Source organism: Cetorhinus maximus, chromosome 11 (assembly GCF_964194155.1).
Source record: "Cetorhinus maximus chromosome 11, sCetMax3.hap1.1, whole genome shotgun sequence".
Classification (NCBI taxonomy): Eukaryota; Metazoa; Chordata; class Chondrichthyes; order Lamniformes; family Cetorhinidae; genus Cetorhinus; species Cetorhinus maximus.
In genome coordinates this window covers 93,333,203-93,356,086 of record NC_135889.1, presented here as the reverse complement: position 1 = coordinate 93,356,086, position 22,884 = coordinate 93,333,203, and the positions used below count along the sequence as shown (strand labels likewise).

The window sequence follows — 22,884 nt, the reverse complement described above, 5'->3', positions numbered from 1 at the left end:
CCCAAACACCCTTCCTAAAGTGTGGTGACTAGAATTAGATGTAATACTCCAGCTGTGGCCTAACCAAAACTTCATACAGGTTCAGCATAACTTCCTTGTTTTTGTACAGAATATGAAGACCAAGATCTCATACGCTTTGCTAACTACTCTCTCATTATTTCCTGTCACCTTCAAAGATCCTTGCCCATGAAGGCCCAGGTCCCCCTGTTCCTGTACACTCTTTAGAATTGTGCTATTTAGTCTATATTGCCTCTCCCTATTATCATGAAACTAACATTTTTTCATGATATTATTGTGGTTTATTGTAAAGTAGGTTTATGGGTGTGGGTGTAGGTGGTTCTGTCTATGTGATTTAATTGAATTAGAGTCAAATAGACTGCAAGCTTGAAACTATCAAAAGAAGTTAGGTTTAAAAGGCATTTGAAATGCTAATGAGTAAATGTGGATGAGGTCTTAGCATGTAGGGTGTGAAGGAAATTTGCATTTTAGGTATGTGAAGGGGTTTTTTGGGTTTCAAAGGGATGATAAGATGTTTACAACCAACAAGATAGGCAAGTCCAAGCAGTGTGCTTATTTTTCCCAAAGGTACTGACCATGTTGGCAATATGAAAGATTTTTATATCATGGGAAAAGTAAATTTCCAAAAACATGTAGAACAATGGAATTTACAGATTAAATAGAGAGAAACATATATAAAGAGAATGGAAGGCTATGTTGTGGGGCCACGTAAGATCTTAGAGGACCATGTAAAAGAGCCTTGGGGAAGCCTCCAGCCACTTCAGCAGAAGTCTGCTGTGTCCAGTAACCAAAGGTGAAGGAAAGACTTTAGAATTCCACTGTGGTGTTGTGGTAAACTTGCTGGCTTGGTATTTAAATTTACAATCTATTTTGGACTATTGCCATGAAGGGGGTGTGTTGTTGGGAGTCAGGTTAATTAGGAATTTTGGGATTTGTTATAGTATTATGTAACTGTAATCTTACGTATGTGCTTGAAATCTTTTCTTTTGTTAATTCATGTTTTAATTTAATTTTTTAAATCTCCAAAGGCGTTACTGGGCTCATTACTTCTGAATTCAGTGCTCAAATCTTCTCGATATAAATACAAATTGCAAAAATGTGGTGATGGCGTGTGCAAGTTTCCCGTGTGATTTGGTCTTCCCGGCACACATCGCCTGCCACGTCATAACACTATCCCTTCCGCCAAAATGCGTCGACTCACACTTCTTGGCATTGAATTCCATATCCCACTTGTCTGCCAGTGTTCTGCCAGCCCATCCATGTCTTTTTGCAGTTGATTGGTATCATTCTGTCAGCCAGACTTCTGAGTTTGGTATCATCTGCAAATTTTGAAATGTTATTCTGTATTCCAATATCCATGTCGTTTATAAATATCAAAAAAAGGAGTGGTTCTGGCACTGAACACCACTTCTCCAGTCTGAAAAACAACTACGACTTGCTACTTTTTGTCCTAAGACAACTTTTTTTTAACCAAGCTGACATTGACCCTTCTATTGTATGAATTTTGTTAACCAGCCTATTATGTGGTACTTTGTGGGTTAGTTCCTGGGCTTGCGGAAGTGTATACAAAGCTCCAGTAAGCATGTGGCAGGTCATAAAGCCAAGTCTCTTTGACAGTGTGATCATGAGGTTTGGCCACCCAAGCTTTCTGAGGTCAGTGATTACCACACGGAATTGAATGCAACACCTATTCAAGCTGGACAACTGTAAATTAATAATTTCTGTATATTGACTTTAGTTTCATGTTTTCCTTATATTTAGGGGGAAGGAACTTTTAATTGTTCTGATGGAATTTGGAGTTCAATTGAAAGAGAAAACCCCAGCTGCTGAATAGTCAATCGCTTTCACAGACTTGTCAAAATTACGCTGATACTTGTTTTTCTGTCCTGCTGCTGTTTCCTGAGATTCTTTTTGGCTTCTTTACTGCTTGTGCTCAGCAGGCCTGGCTTTCATATATGTGCAGTCCCAGGAGGAAGTACTGGGTTGTGATCAGAAGTAGGAATTAGGGCTTACTCAGTCACTTTCCAGAGGCACCTCGGTCAGCATTAATGCTCTAACTGTGATCAGGTAACTAAACAAATTTTCATTTGGATGTAAAGGGTATTTCGGTAGGCAAATGACAACACTACACTGTTTTTTGGAAGAAATCCAATTTTCCTCTGCATTCCTGACCCTGCATCATTTTGCTCTTCCTTTTGGTGAGTTGGAAATGCCTTGTGTGAATGCCCCACTGTGGCTGAGTTTCCCATTTTAAATGGGGGATAAAAATCATATTTCCTCCTGCACACCATTTTCATCTGGTGCTGTGGAGTTTCAGAAGTCCTTTAAAACCATGCCAGACTTGAGAGTTCATGAAGAAAATGGAAAGGTTGCTGAGGAGTCAGGAACATTCTGAAAATAAGCGTAAAATTTTTTCACACTTTCAAATGTCACTGTTAGGTGTTGTATTGTAATGTAGATATGTTTTAATGCAATGATTCAACACAGTGATCTGTCCTGAAAAGGTAAGCTGACCTTACACTGACCAGCATTGTGTAATTCTTCACATGCGGTACAGTTCTTTTCCAAAGGAGAAAGTACCATAATGCAGTAAAAAATGTTACAAAATATCCTGTCAGCCTGTGCTGTCGGCTTTTGAACTGTGATTTAAATGGAATAATGGGTCTGGTTGATATTAAAACAACTGCTTTAGATATTTGAAAAAAAACTATTTATTCACTCATGGGATGCAGGTGTCACTTGTGAGGCCAGCATTTATTGCTTATCCCTAATTGCCCTTGAGAAGGTGGTGATGAGCTCTCTTCTTGAACCGCTGCAGTCCATGTGGTGCAGGCACACCCACAAAGCTGCCAGGGAGGGAGTTCTACGATTTTGACCCAATGACAGTGAAGGAATGACGATAGATTTCCAATTCAGGATGGTGTGTGGCATGGAGGGGAACTTCTAGGTGGTGCTGCCCTTGTCCTAGGTGGTAGCAGTCGTGGGTTTTGAAGGTGCAGTCCTAAGAGGCTTGGTGAGTTTTTGCAGTGCATCTTGTTGATGGAACACACTGATGGCACTGTGTGTTGGTGGTGGAGCAAGTGAATGTTTGTGGCTGGGGTGCCAATCAAATGGGCTGCTTTCTCCTGAATGGTGTCAAGCTTCTTGAGTGTTGTTGGAGAAGCACTCATGCAGGCAAGTGGAGAGTATTCCATCACATTCCTGACTTGTGCCTTGTAGATGGTGGACGAGCTTTGGGGAGTCAGGAGATGAGTTACTCACCACAGGATTCCTAGCCTCTGACACGTTCTTGTAGCCAGAGAATTTATATGGCTAGTCCAGATCAGTTTCTGGTTAATGGTAACCCCCTAAGACGTTGATAGTGGGAGATTCAGTGATGGTAATTCCATTGAATGTCAAGGGGCAATGGTTAGATTCTCTCTTGTTGGGAGATGGTTATATCCTGGCTTACTGCTGTCCATTGATTGACAGGCATTCTGCTTTGAAATTGAAATGAGCACCTTCTGTTTTTCCCATCACAAAGAGTACCCTTTTTTTGGACAGCTGTGAATGCCTGACTGAGTTTCAAATACTAGGGGTTTCAGCAAAGTAGATGTTCCATTCATCTGAGAATAAATAACAGAATTAAGAGATTGTAATAACTGACTGCGAGTTTGATGTGGTTTCTGGTTTGTTGACACGAGCTAATAGGATTATAAATATTACAAGGTTTTTTTTACACATAGCAGCAGACATTTCTTCCTTCATATCAATAATAGTGTATTTGATGGAGTCATGTTTTTGATGGTGTGAGGTTTATATTTTTCCCCAAGGAACGTAAAATATTTTCCATTAATACTGCATGGAATCTGAGGTCTGTACATAGTGGCCTTGCGGCTTTGGAGGATAGATAGGTGTGCATGGAGGGGGCATGGGTGTGGGTGGAGGGGGTATGTTGGTGAGGGGTGAGGTTTAGCGGGCCTTTAAACAATGTTAGGGGAGTTGCGCTGTTGTCGTTGAGAGCCAAGTTGAGCCTTCCCTCCAGCCCGCATCCACACCCACACTCCGCCTGTACTGGTCCGCGGCTCGCAAACTGCACTTCAAGCCTGAACCCTGCAGGAAAAGACAAACATCCTGGAAAAAAAATACATATCAGTCGGGAGTGCAGTTTGTGAGCCTCGAAATGGCTCGACTTGCAAAACATGCTCCCAAGATGAAAATCCAGCCCCAGGGATTGACTCTGTTTACCTCAATTCACCATGCCATCAGAAAAACTTTATGAAATATAGGCGTTATTTCTCATTGTCTGGTGATTTGGATGGGGACTTTGCAAGGTTGGGGTTGGTAGTTTATACTGGTCACAAATTCCATATCATATTGGGGAAAGCATCAAACAGAAAGAAACAGTAAGTGATCTTTGGATTGAAAGCTGATTGTACAATTTATTGTATAGTTTAGATGCAATATATTCCCTTTAATTTAAACACAGGAAAATAGAAAATAATGCTTGATTTAGTTGTGAGTGCATTTTTACTACATTGCTGAGATTAGCTGTGCCTCTGAAATGATTATTTTACTTGAGCTATATTAACAATGACTATTGACAATGACTGAATTCTGCTTAAATACCTGTGTGGATAAAGCTAATGATACTTACAGGGAGTGGGGGCGGTGCAGGAATTTAATATAATATCGGGAGCTGAATTTTTAAAATAGTAATATTTTACAGTATTCACTGACTTGACATTAAAACTGTACAAAAAGCTTAATAAAGTTAACTCTTTGTGAACTGCAATGTCTAAAAATATTTGTTATGCTAACTCATGTGCCAACATCCCACAACACTATGTTGGCCAGGGGCTGCAGCTGAACTGCCAGACACAGGCAAAAGCATTTTTTGACCTGAAGTAACCTGAGTCCAGTTGCTGGCCTGACTTTTGAAACCTGATTCCAGTCACTGGGTCCGAACTGGCTGGAATCAGTTCTGAAGTAGCTGAGTGTCTTGAAGACAAAGGAAATGTGATGAGTCCTTATTTAGAAAAGGGGGAAACAAGGTGATCCTGCCAGTCTTGGAACAGAGCCAGTGGAGAAGATGCCACAGATCAGGCAAGCAGGCCTAAACCAACAGGAAGAGAGACAGCACAGCTTGAAGAGATATGATTCAGTATAATACTGAGAGGATTTCGGGCGTGGGGCAGCGAGACTCCAGAGACCAACCATCGCAGAAGCGGAAGAACCTACGTCAGCAACGTAGAGCCGCAAGAGAGAGGGAGAATGGAACGCCTGGCCAGCGTCAGCTCTCCTTTTCGGGTATTAGCTTTTATATTCTGTGACCACTCAGGGAGTGTCAGAGAAACCTAGTGGGTGTGCGTTTAGATCCTAGTTTTGAGTATAAAACTGTATAACCTGCTGTAAACTGCATGTCTATATTAAACCAGACGTATAAGCTATATGTAGATGATCTAACGACGTGAATAAAGCGAATTTAGAGTTAAGCGAGAATTGACTCTTCTCCTCTGTGTACTAAGCCAATAACCATTACCGGTGACCTCCGGCAACAACTATGTCAAATATTAAAGCCAGCCAGCACTTTGACATATTTCATGAAATACAAAATAATTTAAGTTAATAAAATAGACAATATGACAGTGATTGAGCATGCTCTCCTGCCATTTCTTCTTGTCAATTATGCAGAGTTATTTATATGAGTGTATTTAAGTTTTCCTTTATCCAATCTCATTGTGAGCTCTAGTCCAGAGCACTAACTGCCAGCTCACACTAAGAGACAATGAAGATAGCCAGCGTTGGAAATGCAACACTAGTGATCTTTTAAGATGAAAACGAACTGATCTATGCTGTGTAATACCTATCTGATAGTACTTCATGAAACTGGATGAAAAACATTCCATTCTCAGAATGCATAACATGTACCAATGTTCAGAAAACTTTTGATGTCTTTCCAAAAACAGACAACCACACCCCTGACACCTCCCACATAAGTACCACAAAGGAACACTACCTAAAGGGAAGTATACATGCCCACAGAAAACACGAACTAGCACTTAATGTTCTTACAAAAGCCACCCACTTCTTTAATGCAAATAAAATGAATATCAAACTAGATGACCAGGATTTTATGTTAACTACCTATAAGTGTACATTTCATTTTAAACAATATTTTTTATTTACTCATGGGGATGTGGGCATTACTGGTAAGGCCAGCATTTATTGCCTATTGCTAATTGCCCTTGAGAAGGTGGTGGTGAGCTGCCTTCTTGAATACAAATGAGTGGCTTGTTAGGCCATTTCATAGGGCAGTTAAGAGTAAACTTCAAGTAGGTCTGGCATCACATATAGGCCACACAGTGTAAGGAAAATCAGACTTCTTCCCCTTAAAGGACATAACGATCCAGATGGGCTTTTACAACAATCTGATAGAATCATAATCAACATTATTGATGTTTGCTTTTATTATGAACAGAGATAGTCTTCAAAGTGGTCACCAAATGTGCACTTGATCTTTCCAATGTGAAGTGACTGTAATATACTAAATTGAAAGGAATATAAGTAAATGGCCATTTTACTCATGAGGAGTGTTCTCGGCCTTGAATGGTGGGAAGAAAGAAGGTAAAAGATCAGATGTTGCATTTCCTGTGTTTACATGGGAAGATGCTTTAGGATGGGAAGGGTATGTGAGAGTGATTGAGGAATAGACCAGGGTGTCACAGAGGGAATGGCCACTTCCGAATGCTGAAAGGGGAGGGAAGAGGAGGGGAGGGAAGAGGAGAGGAGGGAAGAGGAGGGGAGGGAAGAGGAGGGAAAGGGAAGATGTGTTTGGTAATAGCATCACGCATAGGAGTTGCAGAAATTGGGATGGAAGGGGAATGGACAGTTCAATGTGGAGGTTGGTAGGGTGGAAGGTCAGGACAAGGGGTACTCTACTTCACTACCACCTCTGTCGACCCCACTACTGTCTCTACTTTGTCACACTGCATGTTCGACATCCTGTACCATATGAGCACAAATTCCCTCGAATTTAATATTGGAAAGACCAAAACTATTGTCTTTAGGTTCATGCTCCATTCTCCAGCCACCTACTCCAACTCTCTCCTGGCCAACTGGCTGAGCCTGGACCAAGCAATTCTCAACCTTGGTGTCAAAAGTGATCCTGAGATGATCTATCAACCACATATTTGTTCCATCACAAAACCCCTTACTTCCTTCCACCTCTGTAACATTGCCCACACTGTAGTTTATTCTTTCACGAGACGTGAGCATCGCTGACTAAGCCAGCATTTTTATTGCTGATCCCTGATTTTCCTTGAGAAGGTGGTGGTGAGCTGCCTTTTAAAATGCTGCAGTCCATGCAGTGTAGGTACCCACAGTGCTGTTAAGGAGGGAGTTGTAGGATTTTGATCTAGCGACACTGAAGGAACGGCAATATATTTCCAAGTCAGGTTGCTGTGTGGCTTGGAGGAGATCTTGCAGGTGGTGGTGTTCCCATGCAACTGCTGCCATTGCCCTTCTAGATGGTCACAGTTTCGAAGGTGAAGAAGAAGACAAGCCATAACCAATTGGAGAGGTCACAGGCAGGCGGAGGCCCACCCAACCTGCTGCTGCTGACCAGGTTCGAGCAGGGCACCCTGGAGCTGGAGAGCCGGCACGCTCCCCATGCAACTGGTCATGGAGAAGCAGGGGTGTCAGACAAAGGTAAGAGCGCAGTGCACAGTGGTGAGAGTTTTGGCTTGTACAACCATTCTAGTGTAGTCTCTTCATTGATGGGAGCCTCAAGCCTGGAGTCCCCATTGATCATTGAAAGATGATGGCACCATGATGCAGGTCTCCATTGTCTCAGCAGGGTGCCTGGCAAGCACAGAGACAGAGTGATGACTTTAACTAATGACATGTCCTTGTTTTCCCTTAGATTCGCCAGCATGCACACATTCTCAGGACCCTGAAGAACCACCCCTGATGCCAGAGGACCGCTGGGCTTCATCTGCACCTGTGTCACACCCACACTCTGAACTGGGCACCAGCGCAGATACCAGCATTAGATCATCGGCTACATTGTCCGTGCACATTGGTGAGGGCACTTCACACTCACTTGAGGTTCAGGCAGAGGCAGAGAGTGCCCAGGACGCCAGCAGTCAGACGACTGCTGGAGACCATGAAAATGTTGGGTCAAAGGCACGTGATGAGCCTCTGGAGTCATCCATTAGGCGGCAGATGCTGGACGTCCAGTGGGATGTATGGGAGGATCTGTTGGAGGTCCATGAGTGTGTGCTGGTCTCTGTTGTGGAGGAGTCCATGCTGAGCATAAGCACTGCATTGACCCTCATGGCCAAGTGCACTGCCTCCTCCATTAAAAGAGTGGTGACTCTCATGGAGAGGCAGCTCCACGGACAGAATCAGGGTTTCCTGGGGTTGTGCTCGGACCTGCAAGCCCTCACACAGGCAATGACCTCAGGTGGTCAGTGCCAGTATGGGAGATGGGTGAAGCACCCAGTATCCCAGCTAGGTACCCATCCTTCAATGACAAGCAGGGAGGTCCAGAGCGACCTCACATTGGCACACAACCTGCTCGTCATCTCTGCAGGTTCATCTCAGGGCGCTCTGGATGACGGCAGCAACTCCTCCGCCCCTCCACCAGTGACCGTGGCATCTGATGAGGCTGTGATGACTGGGGAGATGCCAGGTGTGGCACTGGCAACTCCCTTCCAGGTGAGGCCAGCACAGGCTCCACTGGCCAGAGGATGACCACCAAGGTCATCAGAGCCAACGTGACACCAGAGTCAGGAGGCTGTCTCCAATGCTGCGGCCAGCAAGAAGGTGTACCAAGATGTAGCACTGGCAAACTTAAGTTTAAGGCACCATGAGCACAAGAGGGACTGTGAGGGAGTGTGATCCTCTGTTCAGTTATGTTTGGTTTATATGTCTAATGGTGTGAACATCAACACCAATAATGGTCATTGTCATGAAGGGTTTCATATCTAGAATGTTATTGGAAATTATTTTTTTAAATGCGCTTAGTGGTGCTTTGTCTATGTGTGTGTTAATTGGATTAAAGCCGGCTTGTTTAGAGGCTTTGATGCATAGACAGAAGTAGGTTTGAAATGGTAATTGGATAAGTATGGGGAAGTTTAGAAACATAGGTGTCAAGGGGGCATTTTGCATTTTTAAGCAAACCATTCAAAAGAATCAGCGAAATCTTGCACCTAGCTAGAAGATGCCAAGCAATGTGTTTGTTTTTTTTCAATTTACTACTGAAATTGGTGGAACGGATGGATATTATTGTTAGAAGATGTAATGTTTAAAACCTAGTGATACAATGGAAATTTGCATTTAAAGGAAAAGTTATCTACAAACAGAAAGGATTTTGTGTATGTAAGGCAGAGGCATTTAAGATCTAACCAGCCCATATGCCTCCAACTGTGTCTGCAAGGAACTAACTTGCAAGGAGCCTCATTTTGAACTCATAAGGTCAAATGTGTTTTTCCTGTAGTCTTTTAAAATCTATGGGTTACTGTTGCCTTCGGGGAGATTTAACTGGGAATGGTTAATTTGGAGATTTGTTTAAAAGTTATTATAGTAGGAATTTGTAGCAACTTGTCACCCAGCAGCCATCCATCCAGCTGAGCTGGAGTACTGAAGAGCCTTGGCACCTGGGAGGGTCTGAGGATGTAAGCATCATGTGAGCTGCCAGGGTACCTTGCACAGACTTGCAGAATATGCGTCTCGTGGCCACAAACTATCTGCACGTTCATGGAGTGGAATCCCTTCCTGTTGCTGAAGGCACTCGGCTGACCCACTGGCGCCTTGATAGCCACAAGTGTGCAGTCGATTGCACCCTGGATGCGGGGGAACCCAGCAATTACTCTGGCTCGCTCAGCCTGGCTGGCCTCATCTGAATGGAAATGAATAAATGTCATGACCAACCTGAACAGAGCTTCTGTCACCAGCTTGATGCAACTGTGGACAGTTGATTGGGACACTCCACAGAGACCTCCCACTGACCCCTGGAAAGAGATGGCGGCATTGAAGCCGAGGGTCACTGTGCCCTTCAGAGCCACTGGCATGGGGTGTCCACCCACATAGTCAGAAGTGATCTCAGGCCCAATCATATGACAAATCGAGGTCACAGTCTCCCTTGAGAGGCAGAGCCTCCTTCGGCATTGCACCTCGGACATGTTGAGGAGCTGCATCACCACCGGTAAACCCTGGCAGTAGGATAATGGCATCTTCTGCAGCCCCTTGCACTTTGGAATATCTGCTGGTCCTGCACGCCCTGTGCCTCTCCTCCCACAGCTCACTCCCCTGGAAGCTGCACAGGGACATCTGGCCTCGTCTCCCTTCTGCCCCTCTCTTCCTCCTGAGAGAAGGTACCACCAGCATAGACCACAATCCCCATTACCAGAGTAACAGAAGGCTGTCTGATACCTGGAAGGGTCTACATGATCCGAATCCTCAGGGGGCCTTGGAGACACCTATGAATCCTTACATGCAGCCTGGAAATGCTAACATTGAAGCCCTGAACAGAGACGAAGCTGTCAACTACCAATAAGCAACCAGCAGCAAACTATCTCCAAAACTTCTCACTACTCACAATGGCAATGCTGCAGACCCTTTTTATCCTGCTCTTGGATGAGCTTTTGCAAAATGTTGGTTGCCCACCTGCCCGTTTTGCCCATACGATGGGTGCAAAATCGCACGGGCAATGTGAAATCTTGGTCAATTGCCTTTTTAATGGCCTTAATTGATGGCGGGCGCAGCTCCAACACCCGCACATGCCCACCAACCAAAATATTGCGCAAGTATAGGATGACATTGGGCCACTCGTCCGATACCATCTCACGCGATTCCATGCCTAATTGGGTCAGGCATGTGCCCACCCGATCAGTGTAAAATTCAGCCCATTGACTCCAATTTTACTAATGCTCCTTGATGCCACACTCAGCCAAATGTGGCCTTGGTGCCAAGGGTGGTCGCTCTCACCTCACCTCTGCCCTGCCTTGGCTGATCTTCTGCTGAAAACCTCATCCGTGCATTCATTACCTATAAACTTCACAGTTCCAGTGGTCCCCTGGCCGGTTCCCCATTTTCCACCCTTCATAAACTTAACTTAATCCAAAGTGCCCTAACTCACACCAAGTGCCATTCACTCATCATCCTTGTACTCACTCACCTACATTGGCCCCTAGTCAGGTTGCACCTAAATTTTAAAATCCTACCCCTTGTTTCCAATTTCTTACATGGCTTCTTTCTTCCCCACCTCTGTAAACATCTCCAATTTTACAACCCTCGGCAATCTCTGCACTCACCAATTCTTGCCTGCTTCCTCCAATCTTAATCGCTCCACATTGGCAGCTGTGGCTTGAATTTCCTAGGCAGTAGTTCAGGAATTGCCTCTCTTAATCCCTCTGTCTCTTTACCCTCCTTCAAGACCCTTCTTAAAACCTAGCTGTTAATGAAGCTCTTCACCATCTGTCCTAATGTCTTCTAATGTGGCTTAGTGTCAAACTGCTCCTGTGAAACAACTTGGGACATTTTATTACATTAAAGGTGCTATATAAAGGGGTGTAGTTGTTATTATTGTTGCATCTGAATGAAGCATTTGCAGAACTAATGACTCCTATGTTTCCAGTGGTATGTGTCCAATTGATCAAGTGTGAGCATAGTGGGTGGTGCGTCGTGGTTAATCTGCTTGTCACTTCTTACTTTCAGCTCTTATGGCTGGCTAGTTGTTAAATTATTTTGAAAAGAGAGTCGAGTGGGTAAGCCTCTCTGACCAACACATAGCCTCTTCAGCAGCAAACCCTATGTAGTGCCTCCCCATGGTGACTTATGTAAACAGGGTACCTCGCAGATCCAGGTTAAGCTAGAGGGGATTCAGAGGAAGCCTGGCCCCCAGACACGTGGCATGCAGCCCCCACGGCATCTGGTTATGCCCTGGTGCCTACGCACCAGACACCCAGCTCTAGGCAAATGGCCCACTGGCTTACGGGTGTCTCGGGACAGAAGAAGGCTAAGGGAATAATCCCTGATGGAAAATCCAGAGTGGAGTCCCATAGGCGGTAACCTGTGATCCATTAGGCAGCTTTCTGACAACTGGGTCTCTATACTCATTGCTCAGGCCTTTGTCCTTGAGAAGATACTCCAGTTTCATGGTTTCATTGGCACACAGTGGGAAGAAACAGTCATCGGTTATAGGTTCTCGCTCACTTGGTGTAGAGCAAGAGCACCAGTGGTTGCTTCCGATGGTGGGAGAGATTATTGGATAGCTACCGCCCACCTCAAGCTGGGCCACCTGCGGTTAGGTGCTGTCCCACCACAGCCTGCTTGCTTCAATGGTGCTTGGAACTTAGAGAGACATCTATGCACCAAGCAAGACAAGCTCAACAAAGAAGACACTAGTCCTCCACATCACAAGCTGGAACGTGAATAACTGCACTCACTGCATTTGGAAAGAGATCAGAGGAATGCTGACTGGTTTGCGGTTTACTGGGCTGAAATGGAGCCAGTTACTGCAACCAAGAGGAGAGTCTTCATGATCTACAAGCAAATCCCCAGCAACCAAAATCTAGATGCTCTCAGAGCTGCCATGATTAAAGTGTCAGCAGGCGTCTTGTTACTGCACTATTCAATACTGGATGAAACTCTGCAACAGGAAACAATTTGCTGCTGAATCCAGGGATGCTAGAGGGATGTAGGGATGAAGGAACCAAGAAAGCAACAGGCCCAGCAGCAAACTCCACACAACGGAGAACGTTGTCACTGAAAAAGCTCTCAGCATCATTGCAGACTTTCCTGTAATGGAGGAGCTGGACAGTGGGCCCACTGTAGTAAAGCTACAAATACTTGGCTGCCTTGACAGTGGGAAGGCCCCAGGAAACAAAGGCATTCCAGCTGTGGAGAGAATCATATGTGGAGAACCGGCACTATTGCAGCATCTCCATGAACTTCTGTGTCTCTGCTGAAAGTAAAGATTTGTGCCACAAGACACTCAAGATGCGTGACAGTCACCTTGTACAAAACTAAGAGGATCACATTGACTGCAACAGTTACCGAGGCATCTCCTTGCAGGGAAGGTCTTTGTTCGTGTTGTTTTGACAAAATTGCAGATCCTGGCATCACGCATCTACCCTGAGGCTCAGTGCGGCTTCAGAGCTAGTAGATTGACAGTTGACATGAATTTCTCACTTTGGCAGTTACAGAAATGTGGCAAACAGCACTGACCATTCTTCATAGATCTCACCAAGGCCTTCGGCCTTGCCAGCAGCGATGGAGACGTTCAATACAAGAGTGACATACACCCTGAGCGTAGTCCATCATCTCCTCAATCGGACAGATGCCTAAACTTCCAGGGAGATGGAGGGGGAACTGGGTGGAAGAGCTCTGGATGGGAAATCCAGAGTTTTTAACTGCCAGTCATCTTTCAAGTTTTTCCTGCAATTTTCAGTCCAATGAACAGCCCAATTGAAAGACTGCCTGTCTGTCAACTGGGAAAGCTTGTTGTACAACGCCATAGCTGAGGAGCAGAGACTAGTAGGGAGGTGGGGAGAAATCATGGTTGAGGGTGGGAGATGGTGGTCAGGGGTAGAGATAGTGATCATGGAGGGGGTTGGTGAGATCATGATCAGAGTTGGGGAGAGATAGTATTTGGCGAGAGAGACTATGATTGGGAGTAGCCAATTTGGAGGTGGGAAGGCAGTGTGGTCAGAGGAGGAAAGATAATTTGGTCAGGGGTGGGGGGAATGATGTAGAGGCTGGATGAAATTGCAGGGGTAGAATGCTGAGGTAAGTTCATGGGGAGGGGGAGAGCATGTGGAGGTATGAGGACAGCGTGGAGGAAAGCTCATGCTTGAGTGGGGTGAGATCATGGGGAGAGGGAGAACTTGGAGGTGCACTAAGATCACTGAGGGTTCTAAGGTTAGGGAAATTGGGTAGAGTTTCTAACCATGGAACTAGAAGCAGATATGCTTGCTGGGTCTGGAGGGAATACAGCTGCTCGTCCTGTTGTGAAAACACCTATTTGGCCATTCTCACCTCCTTGTACCTGTTGGTTTTACTGAGGACAGCTGGGTCAGCTGGAGGTGAGTTGGAGTCATGTTTGAGATTTTTCACATTTTAACTTCTTAGCTGTCCCCTAAATCCACCTGCCCTTGTGGGTTAAAATTACTCCTAATCTGCTGCTGAAGTAAACTGCTATCTTTATTTCAAATTGATTAACTACTGAAACAGTTTCAGGAAATTCACACTACAAGATACACCGAGAGCAGAAGCTAGAACTGAAAACATTACTATTTTAAGTGCTGTTATTGCCTATTCTTGGTGAGAATGTCCCTTTTCAGATCCTGTTTGGCTTTTGATTAAACTTATCAGATCCTATACCATTCCATTATTTTGCGAATTTTCTCCGTTCCTCTTCCCTCCTACAACATAGGTTTGTCGAATTGTCAAATTTTGCACAGAAACAAGTCACTTGATATCAAGTATATGCCAGCACTTTCCTTCAAAAATATTACTCTGTCTAACACCACTCTCCTCCTTGCATCCTCTGCGTCATGACATTTTTGTTTCTCAATTATCTAATTTAGAATAACTTTGTAGATGCTGCTTGATGGTTTGCAGCAGAGAATTCTATATTCTACCCATCTTTGGTGTGAAGATTTTTTTCTAACCATGCATTGAATTCTTTTTTGTGATTATCACAAATTTGTGGCTTCTGGCTAAAGCCTTTACTTGCTGGGCACATTTTCAAGATGGCCTCCCATTGCTCTACCAAGTGTTCACTCTTGGAGCTGGATTATACGCTGAGGGTGGGCTCCCTGTGCCCCAGTGTTAATGTCAGGGCTGAGCTCACCTCCATTTAGCAGGCTTGCTCCACTTTAATTTTTTAGGAAATGGCGCTTCCATTGGAATGAGGTGGGACTTATGTCCGTTTCTAGGAGGAAGTACCACCTCAAAGAGCTGTTGGCCAATTGGGGGCCACTGGCTCTGCATATCAGCACCACCAGTAGGGAGGGCAAGGAGGTGGCATTCAGGGTTGGACCTGGGCATTCAGGTACGTCTATGATCTCGCTGGGCCCAAGCTGACAGGCCCTGGTGAGGGGGTTGGGGGAAATGTTGGAAAGGTGGGGGTGAGGGTGGTGAAGGGGAGGTAAAACTATGGGGAGTGGCCTCTAATTGGCACTGGGGGCCTGACTAGAGGCACACCTCTCCTCCTCCTAATTGGCCAGCTGCCCACAAGGTTAACCCTGCCAGGCTGCTCGTTGAGCATCAGCCTGTCTCGCCATCCATTAAAACAGAGTGGTGGAAGAATGAGGCCCTTAATTGATCATTAATTGCCTACTTAAGGACCTCATTCAGCCATGGGCATGGCGCCCTAATTTATGGGTCCACCAGCCTGCTTTCCTACCTATGGGTGGCCCATAAAATTCAGCACTTAATGTGTAAGCTTCGATAGTAACCTATGAAGTTGCTTCAACCAAGTAAGTGTGGAGTGGGAATCAAGTCTAGCATCTGCCTGATCTCCTCAGTTCTGACAGTCAGTAGGTAAATCCATTGAAATACCCCACACCCTTCAGACCTATAGCTTCCAAGGTATGTTAGCTTTTTAAAATAAAACTCTGTAAAAGAAACCTCACGTTCCACCCTCCTGAGTGTTTTATACATTGGAGCTATAGATAATGAATGGTTTTTAATGCAAACCAGTCAGTTCTATATCCTGGAGTCCTCTTCTAAAAGTAACATTTTTGCGAGTCATTTCCCCAGTTTGAAGGGTTTACCAACATTTGTATTCCAATGTGCGGCCGACCATTTGTCTGAAGGCTGAAAACTAGCTGCTCCTTTGAGAAGCCATCTCCAATCTCAGTCCAATGTAAAACAACAACAACAACAAGGGTTGCTAATAAAAGTCTATCAGTGGGTCAGAGCTTGGAACCTGGTGCTTGCAGCAAATTGCAGGGTTTTCATGTTGTAAATTCCTTAGGATTATCAGATTATCAGCCAATAAGTCTTTAACTATTTTGATGTTAAGCCAGCGAAGGCTTACCGATAGGCTGAAATTGTAAGTTCGTTCAGGATATCTTATTGATTTCCTAGTCAAATAAAATTATGTTGATTTTAAAAACAAATCAAGGAAACGTGGCTTTCCTGTTCTAATGAGTGCTCAGACAAAAACTCAAATTAGAAAAGACCTTTACAAGCTTTGTTACATGGCATGATGCCCATCTGCATGGTAGATTGTCAAAGACAAAGTCAAAATCAAGTTGCAAAGTGCTGAAAATATTTAGTGCTATTACAATAAATTAATTCAAACATAACCATAGAAGCTTACAGACCAGAAGAAGGTTCTTTGCTGGACTATTCCAAAATGAGCCCACTGCCTCATCCTTTTTCCCCCATAGTTTTTTAATCTTCCTTGTTTCAACTTTTTATGAAATGCAGTGATCTCTTCTTGAACAATCACCTGCAGCAAAATATTTCATGTTCTCACAACCCTGTGCGTGAAGACGCCTCTCCTACTTTCCCTTCTCTCATAATGATTCCCTAAACAAAGGAAATATTTTTACCCTATTCACTCTACATAAACTCTTCACCATTTCAAATACGTCATCTTAATTCTTCTTTGAACTTTCTCTTCTCCAGTGGAAATGGTTCCAGAGTCTTAAGTCTTTCCCTGTAACAATATTTCTTATTTTTGGCATTGAAACTTCACTGTATCCTCTCTGGGTCTTTCATGTATTTTCTATAATGGGGTGCCATAATTGCACACAGCATTCCAAACATGGCCTACCCAATATTTTGTACAGAATTATAGGCTGGCATTTTCCAGCACCTCTGTGGACAGTCTTGGAAGTGGTGGAGGTAAGAGGAGAGTGGGGGTGGTGTAAAATTGCGTGCGGTCCAGGTACAGATTTTACCAGGGGCAGACAACAAGTCAAGTAGAAATCATGCACAATTTTGATAAAAGGCAAAGTGCAAGTTAATCAGTATTTTACAGGCCTGTTCTAATTTCCCATAAAAGTGTATGGAGTCCATGGGCCATCAAAGCCCCGACAAGTACATCAGGGTGACAAAGAGATGGTAGCTCAGGTCATTGCTGCGTTCAGCAGCCATCAGGTGAAGCAGCATGCCTTTACACGAAGGTTAGGGCAGGGCGGCCAGAGCATTTTGCAATGAGGAGGTGGTGCTCAAGTGCAAGGGCTTTGGGGTTGAGCCTCCACCTGGCTGCTGGCAAATGGATGCATTGAAAGGGACTGAGAGCGGGGGTGTGGTTGAGTGATTGCAGAGAGCATCCAGGAAAATGGCCCATCAGGCCAGCATTGTCCACCCACCATGGGCATCATCCACTCAGAGGGCAGGTCCTCCAGCGAAGAGGAGAATATAGGAGGGGAGGGAACTGCAGCCACAGGGATCCAGACAGCAGCAAACTCATGGTGACCTGCAGGATTAGCCTGGGGATGGGGAAGCAACAGAAGGCTGCAGAGGGGACCGCAGCAGGTGCCAGCGTGGACAAGTAGGTACCCTGCAGCAAGGGTATCCCAGATGTCAGAGTGGAAGTGTCATCTAAGACTGCACCTCTACTGAGACTCTGTCACAGGTCTCTGTGCCATGATGATGGGCAAGTTGAGCACCATAGGTATCGACAATCACCCAATGGCAATGCTGATAAAGGTCATCCTTGGCCCTTAATTTCTACACCTATGGTTCATTTCAGGAACCCACTGGAGAACATGTGTAGCATCTCCCAATGAGTGGGCACATCATTGCACTCAGGAAGGCTAGCCAATACATCCCTTATGACACTGATCTGGAGAGTTAGTGTGAGACAGCCAAAGGATTCGGGGCCATCGCACATTCTCCCAGGCACAAAGTGTCATAGACTGCACACATTTGGCTACCAAGGCTCCCACAGGCCACCCAGTAGCCTTCATGAACAGGAAGGGATTCCATTCTATTAATGTGTAACTGATCAGTGACCATCGCCAAAGTATCCTGCAGATGTCTCTTCGGTACCCTGAGGGCAGCCACATGCCTTCATACTCAGGAACGCCCAGGTGTCTGCGCTTTTCACTTCCTCCACACGGCTTCAAGGTTGGATTCCTGGTTATTAGGGCTACTGATTAAAGAGATGACTGCTGACACCAGTGATGGACCCTCAGACAAAAGCATAGGAGAAATACAGCACCAGCCACAAGGCGAACCGAGCCAACCATTGGGCAGACTATAGATCCTCTGAAGATGAGATTCAAGTCCCTCAGTCGTTCAGGTTGGGCACTTCAATATACCCCAGTGAGTGTCTCCCAGATCATGGTTTTCTGCTGTGCTCTGCACAACATGGCATTGCAAAGCAATGAGGCCCTGGCAAATGAGGATATAGTGGAGTGTAAGGTATTCTCAGATGAGGAGGATGGTGAGGAAGCTGATGACAGAAGTGGAAGTGAGGCTCGGGAGGCGCTCATACATATATATTTCAGGTGACCCTTCCCAAACCATCCATCCAGCTCAATAAAGGTCCCCCTTCAAAGGTGCATCATCAGCCTGGGGTTCAGCATGGGCCTGGCCTTTCACACTCATCCAAGTATCAGTGGCCACGGTTGTCATAGCCTCCATCAGATACTTAGGTGTGTGTGATGCTATCCCTAGGTTTTGATCCTGAATCTAAGTCCGAACACATAGCCACCAATGTGAGAGGATCTGCACTGGTTAAGGGTGCGGGGAAATGATGTGACAGTGCACCCTCTGAGGCACCATCTTCCTTTTAAGAGTGATTGTCTTTCCCCTGGAGATGTCAGCTTTGTTCTTGCTGAGAGAACAAAAGGATCATATGGTTCACCCTCCCAAACATTAATCTCCAGAACTGGCTTGTGTTCAGTTAGATACATGTACAGTGGTGGGCATAGGAACACTATCCCTCTAGCTTGCATAAGGCTCCTTTGTGCCCTGTCATAAGGCTGCGCACCCTCTAGTAGCCACACTCCTGCTTCACCATCCACAACGGAGCAGCCACCAAATACTCTGCCTGTTCCAGAACCTCTTTTTCTGCCTTAGGGTGGCGAGAAATGGCACCCTGCTGCTGGTCTGGGCCCTTACTTTCATTTTTAGGGCTGTCTTCTCCTCCAGGAACAAAGAGGAATGTCAGTTGCCTCACAATAACAGGAAGAGGAATGCTGGTCGCCCATAATAACAGGCAGAGGAATGCTGGTCGCCCGTAATAACAGGCACAACTCCCAAGCAGGTGGTGCCCAGCTCTTCACTTTGGGGCCACTCAAAATCATCTGGTATTCAGCCACTCTGAGTGACAATGCAAGATGACTGGCAGCCTTGCACCCTTGACCGAGCTCATTTCACAGGAGATGCTGGAGCCTCATTCCATGACCACTGGCATGGTTAGCTGCCCCTCCCCAATAATTCCCCTCGGAGAATCTAGGTGTGTGGTACTCATCCTTGTGGAGTGGAGAAGGTCATTGATGCGCTTGTGGTACTGCAGCCAGGTTCTCCAGGCAAGCCCATGGCCACTCACCTCCTCTGTGTCCTCCGTCCAGGCTGGCTTGGTTAGGCAGAGAGGTCTCCCCCATCTATGCCTGTGGAAGAGGATATTCCGCCTTTCTTGAGTAGCTTGGAGGAGAACATGTAAGGAGTCATCACTGAACTGTGCATCACCCAGGATCTTCCTTCCTTAGGCATTCACAATTCCTGCTTCTGGCCCTAGCGTCTGCTCCTCACCTATTCACACAATGTCCCGACCATTATTCCTGCACTCTTCCACTCCCTGCACCTATTTACAAAACCCAGAACGCTGCAGAAATGTTTATGACTTCATCTAACTATGCTTGCTGTGAATCATGTTAATTTTAAAAACAAATCAAGGAAATGTGGGTTTCCTGTTCTAATTAGTTAAAATATATATGAAAATGACTCAAACGGTACAAATTTCAAATTTAGGAGGATTGTGGCCAGAGCTTCTGTTATCTCCACTCTGATATCTTCCAACTGCCAAGGGCGTATGCCATCAGGGACCTGGTGCATCGAGTTTTATCAATTCTTTCAAAATTAATTATTTTCCTACAGTTATCTCTGACAATTGTTCCATTCACTTCTTTAGCACATCTGCATTCACACTTCCATCACCATAAGTAAAATTTGATTGAAAATAGTTAATCAAGGGCTGGCGAATGTTAACTGCGAGTCCATGGTTTAACCTTGTAGTACCTTCGTTATGCCACAATATTCCACATTTGGGCATCCTCCTTTATCCATCAAATGAACTCATTGGTTTCAGCTCAAGGTTGAGCCCTTGACTCATAAAACAGCTTCATCTCCAAGGCTATTTAGGTGACATCCAGCTGTACATTGATTGGACCATGAGAGAGAAATGCCATTCAGATACAAAGTAATCCATTTTGAAAAGAATGTGAGAAGAGGCAACGGGGAAACAAGAAGCGATATTTTGGATGCCTCATATAAATTTAATCTCCAGCCAGTCCAGGAATAGAGATGTCTTCTCTCACACCTTCTAGCAAGAGGAAAGCTAACTGTTAATTGTTAGTATCCTTCCCCTTACCAGCAACAATTTACATTCATCGAGGACTGCAATCGTATGAACCTGCACAAAGTAATTTAGCAATCCCAAGACAAGCTATAATAAAGTGACAATCTTACCTCCACTTTGCATGCAGACCATTCACCAAAAACCCAGCTATAACATGGCTTGAGAAAGCAAGGTCGGTATTGAGATAGTTGGGAGGAGCAAGGTCTTCCCTCTCCATGGGCCTTCTGTCGCACATACCTAGTGCGTTTCACTTGGCCTAAAAAAGTAAATGAATGATTTTCATACCAAGCAGTTTGTCACAGCTGAGTAGTAACAGGAATGCAGTATATTTTCAAATTTTGCTTGACACTGAAATACTTAATATATCTAAGGCAAATTTGAACATAGTTGATAATTTCAAAAAACATACATATTAAGGCAGAAAATAATTCAAAAAATAATGGCAGTTAGTGATTATACTAAAAACAAAGCATTTTGTTTATAATGGTCCGAATTTTGCCGTCCACATTCACCTTCTGAAACTGACAGCAACTCCAGGGGTGTGAGCATGCACAGAACAACATGAAAATCTAGAAGTTGCTGTCAGTGAGTCTGTGCTCCTCCAAAGGGAAGAGGACAAGTTCTCACAGACTGCAATCTCCACTGCAATCGTGAATTGATGATATCTTCCACTCTCACAGTGTTAAAAGCTGGGGAAAAAGTTACATTTATTGAATGAGGTGTAATTGAGGTTTACATAGAAACATAGTAACATTAGGAGCAGGAGTTGTCCCTTCAACCCTTCGAGTTTGCTCCACCATTAGATAAGATCATGGCTGATCTGACTGTTGCCTCAACTCCACTTTCCTGCTTACCACCCAGAACTCTGACTCCCTTGTCTCTCAAAAATCTATCTAACTCAGCCTTAATAAATTCAATGACCCAGCTCAACTGTTTTCTGGAGAAGAGAAATTCCAAAGATTAACAACCCTCTTAGAGAAAAAAAAATTCCCCATCTCCGTCTTAAATGGGAGACCTCTTATTTTTAAACTGTGTCCCCTGGTTCTAGTCTCCCCCACAAGAGGAAACATCTTCTTGGCATCCATCCTGTCAAGTCCCCTCAGGATGTTATATGTTTCAATAATATCACCTCTCATTCTTCAAAACTCTAATAGATATAGGCTTAACCTGGTTAACCTTTCCTTATAAGATAAGCTCTTCATCCCTTTCTGAACTGCTGCAAATGCAATTATATCCTTTTTTAAATAAGGAGACCAAAACTGCACACACTACTCCAGATGTGGTCTCAACAAGGCTCCATACAGCTGCAGTAAAACATCTCTATATTTATATTCCATTCCCCTTGGCAATAAATGGCCACATTCCAATTGCCTTCATAACCACTTGCTGTATGTGCATTCTAACTTTTTGTGATTCATCTACCGGGAAACCCAGATCCTTCTGTGCATCAGAGTTCTGCAATCTTTCTCCATTTAAATAGTTTACCACTTTTCAATTCTTCCTGCCAAAGTGGACAAGTTCACATTTTCCCACATTATACTTGATCTATCAAATTGTTGCCAACTTTCTTAAACTATCTACGTCCCTTTGTAGGCTCCTTGTGTCCTCTTCACAACTTACTTTCTTACCTATCTTTGAGTCATCAGGAATTGTTCATTCAGTTCCTTCATCCAAGTCATTGATATAAATTGAAACTTGTTGAGGACCTAGCACTGATCCTTGTGGCACTCCATTCATCACATCTTGCCAACCCGAAATGACCCATTTATGCCTACTTTCTGTTTCCATTTAGCTAATCAATCCTTTACCCATGCCAATGTGTTACCTCCTACATTATGAGCTCTTATTTTGTATAGTAACTTTTGATGTGGCACCTTATCGGATGTCTTTTGGAAACCCAAGTACACCGCATCTACCTATTCTCCTTTATCCACCTGGACTGTACTACCTCAAAGAAATTTAATAAATTAGTTAAACATGATCCCTCTTTCACAAAACTATGTTGAATCTACCTGATCCCATTATGATTTTCTAACTATCCTGCGATAATCTCCTTAATAGTGGGTTCTAGCAATTTCCCCATGACAGATGTTAGACCAACTGGTCCATAGTTTCCTGCTTTCTGCCTTTCTTTATTAAAGGTTTAACAACATACTAACTTCCAAATTACTGCTAAACATCCTCGTTGGACTGAAAAGCTAATTTTATATTTTTAGGAAGTTAAATTTGTCCACAATGTTTACAAATTTCAGATATTTAAAAAAACATATCTTTTCTTTTTTTTAGAAAAGTATGTTTATCTTTATTTTATTTTCTATCTTAACACAGCCTTT

The 22,884-nt window shown here is 44.3% G+C and overlaps 1 protein-coding gene across 1 annotated transcript in view; it reads right to left on the bottom strand.

Moving 5' to 3' along the window:
• The window catches only part of thsd7ba (thrombospondin, type I, domain containing 7Ba), a 976,108-nt gene that overhangs the window by 72,524 nt on the left and 880,700 nt on the right, over positions 1-22,884 (bottom strand). The window contains exon 21 of the mRNA XM_078552479.1: positions 20,662-20,807. Coding sequence (XP_078408605.1) covers positions 20,662-20,807 — 146 coding nt within the window. The remainder of the gene's footprint in view (positions 1-20,661; positions 20,808-22,884) is intronic.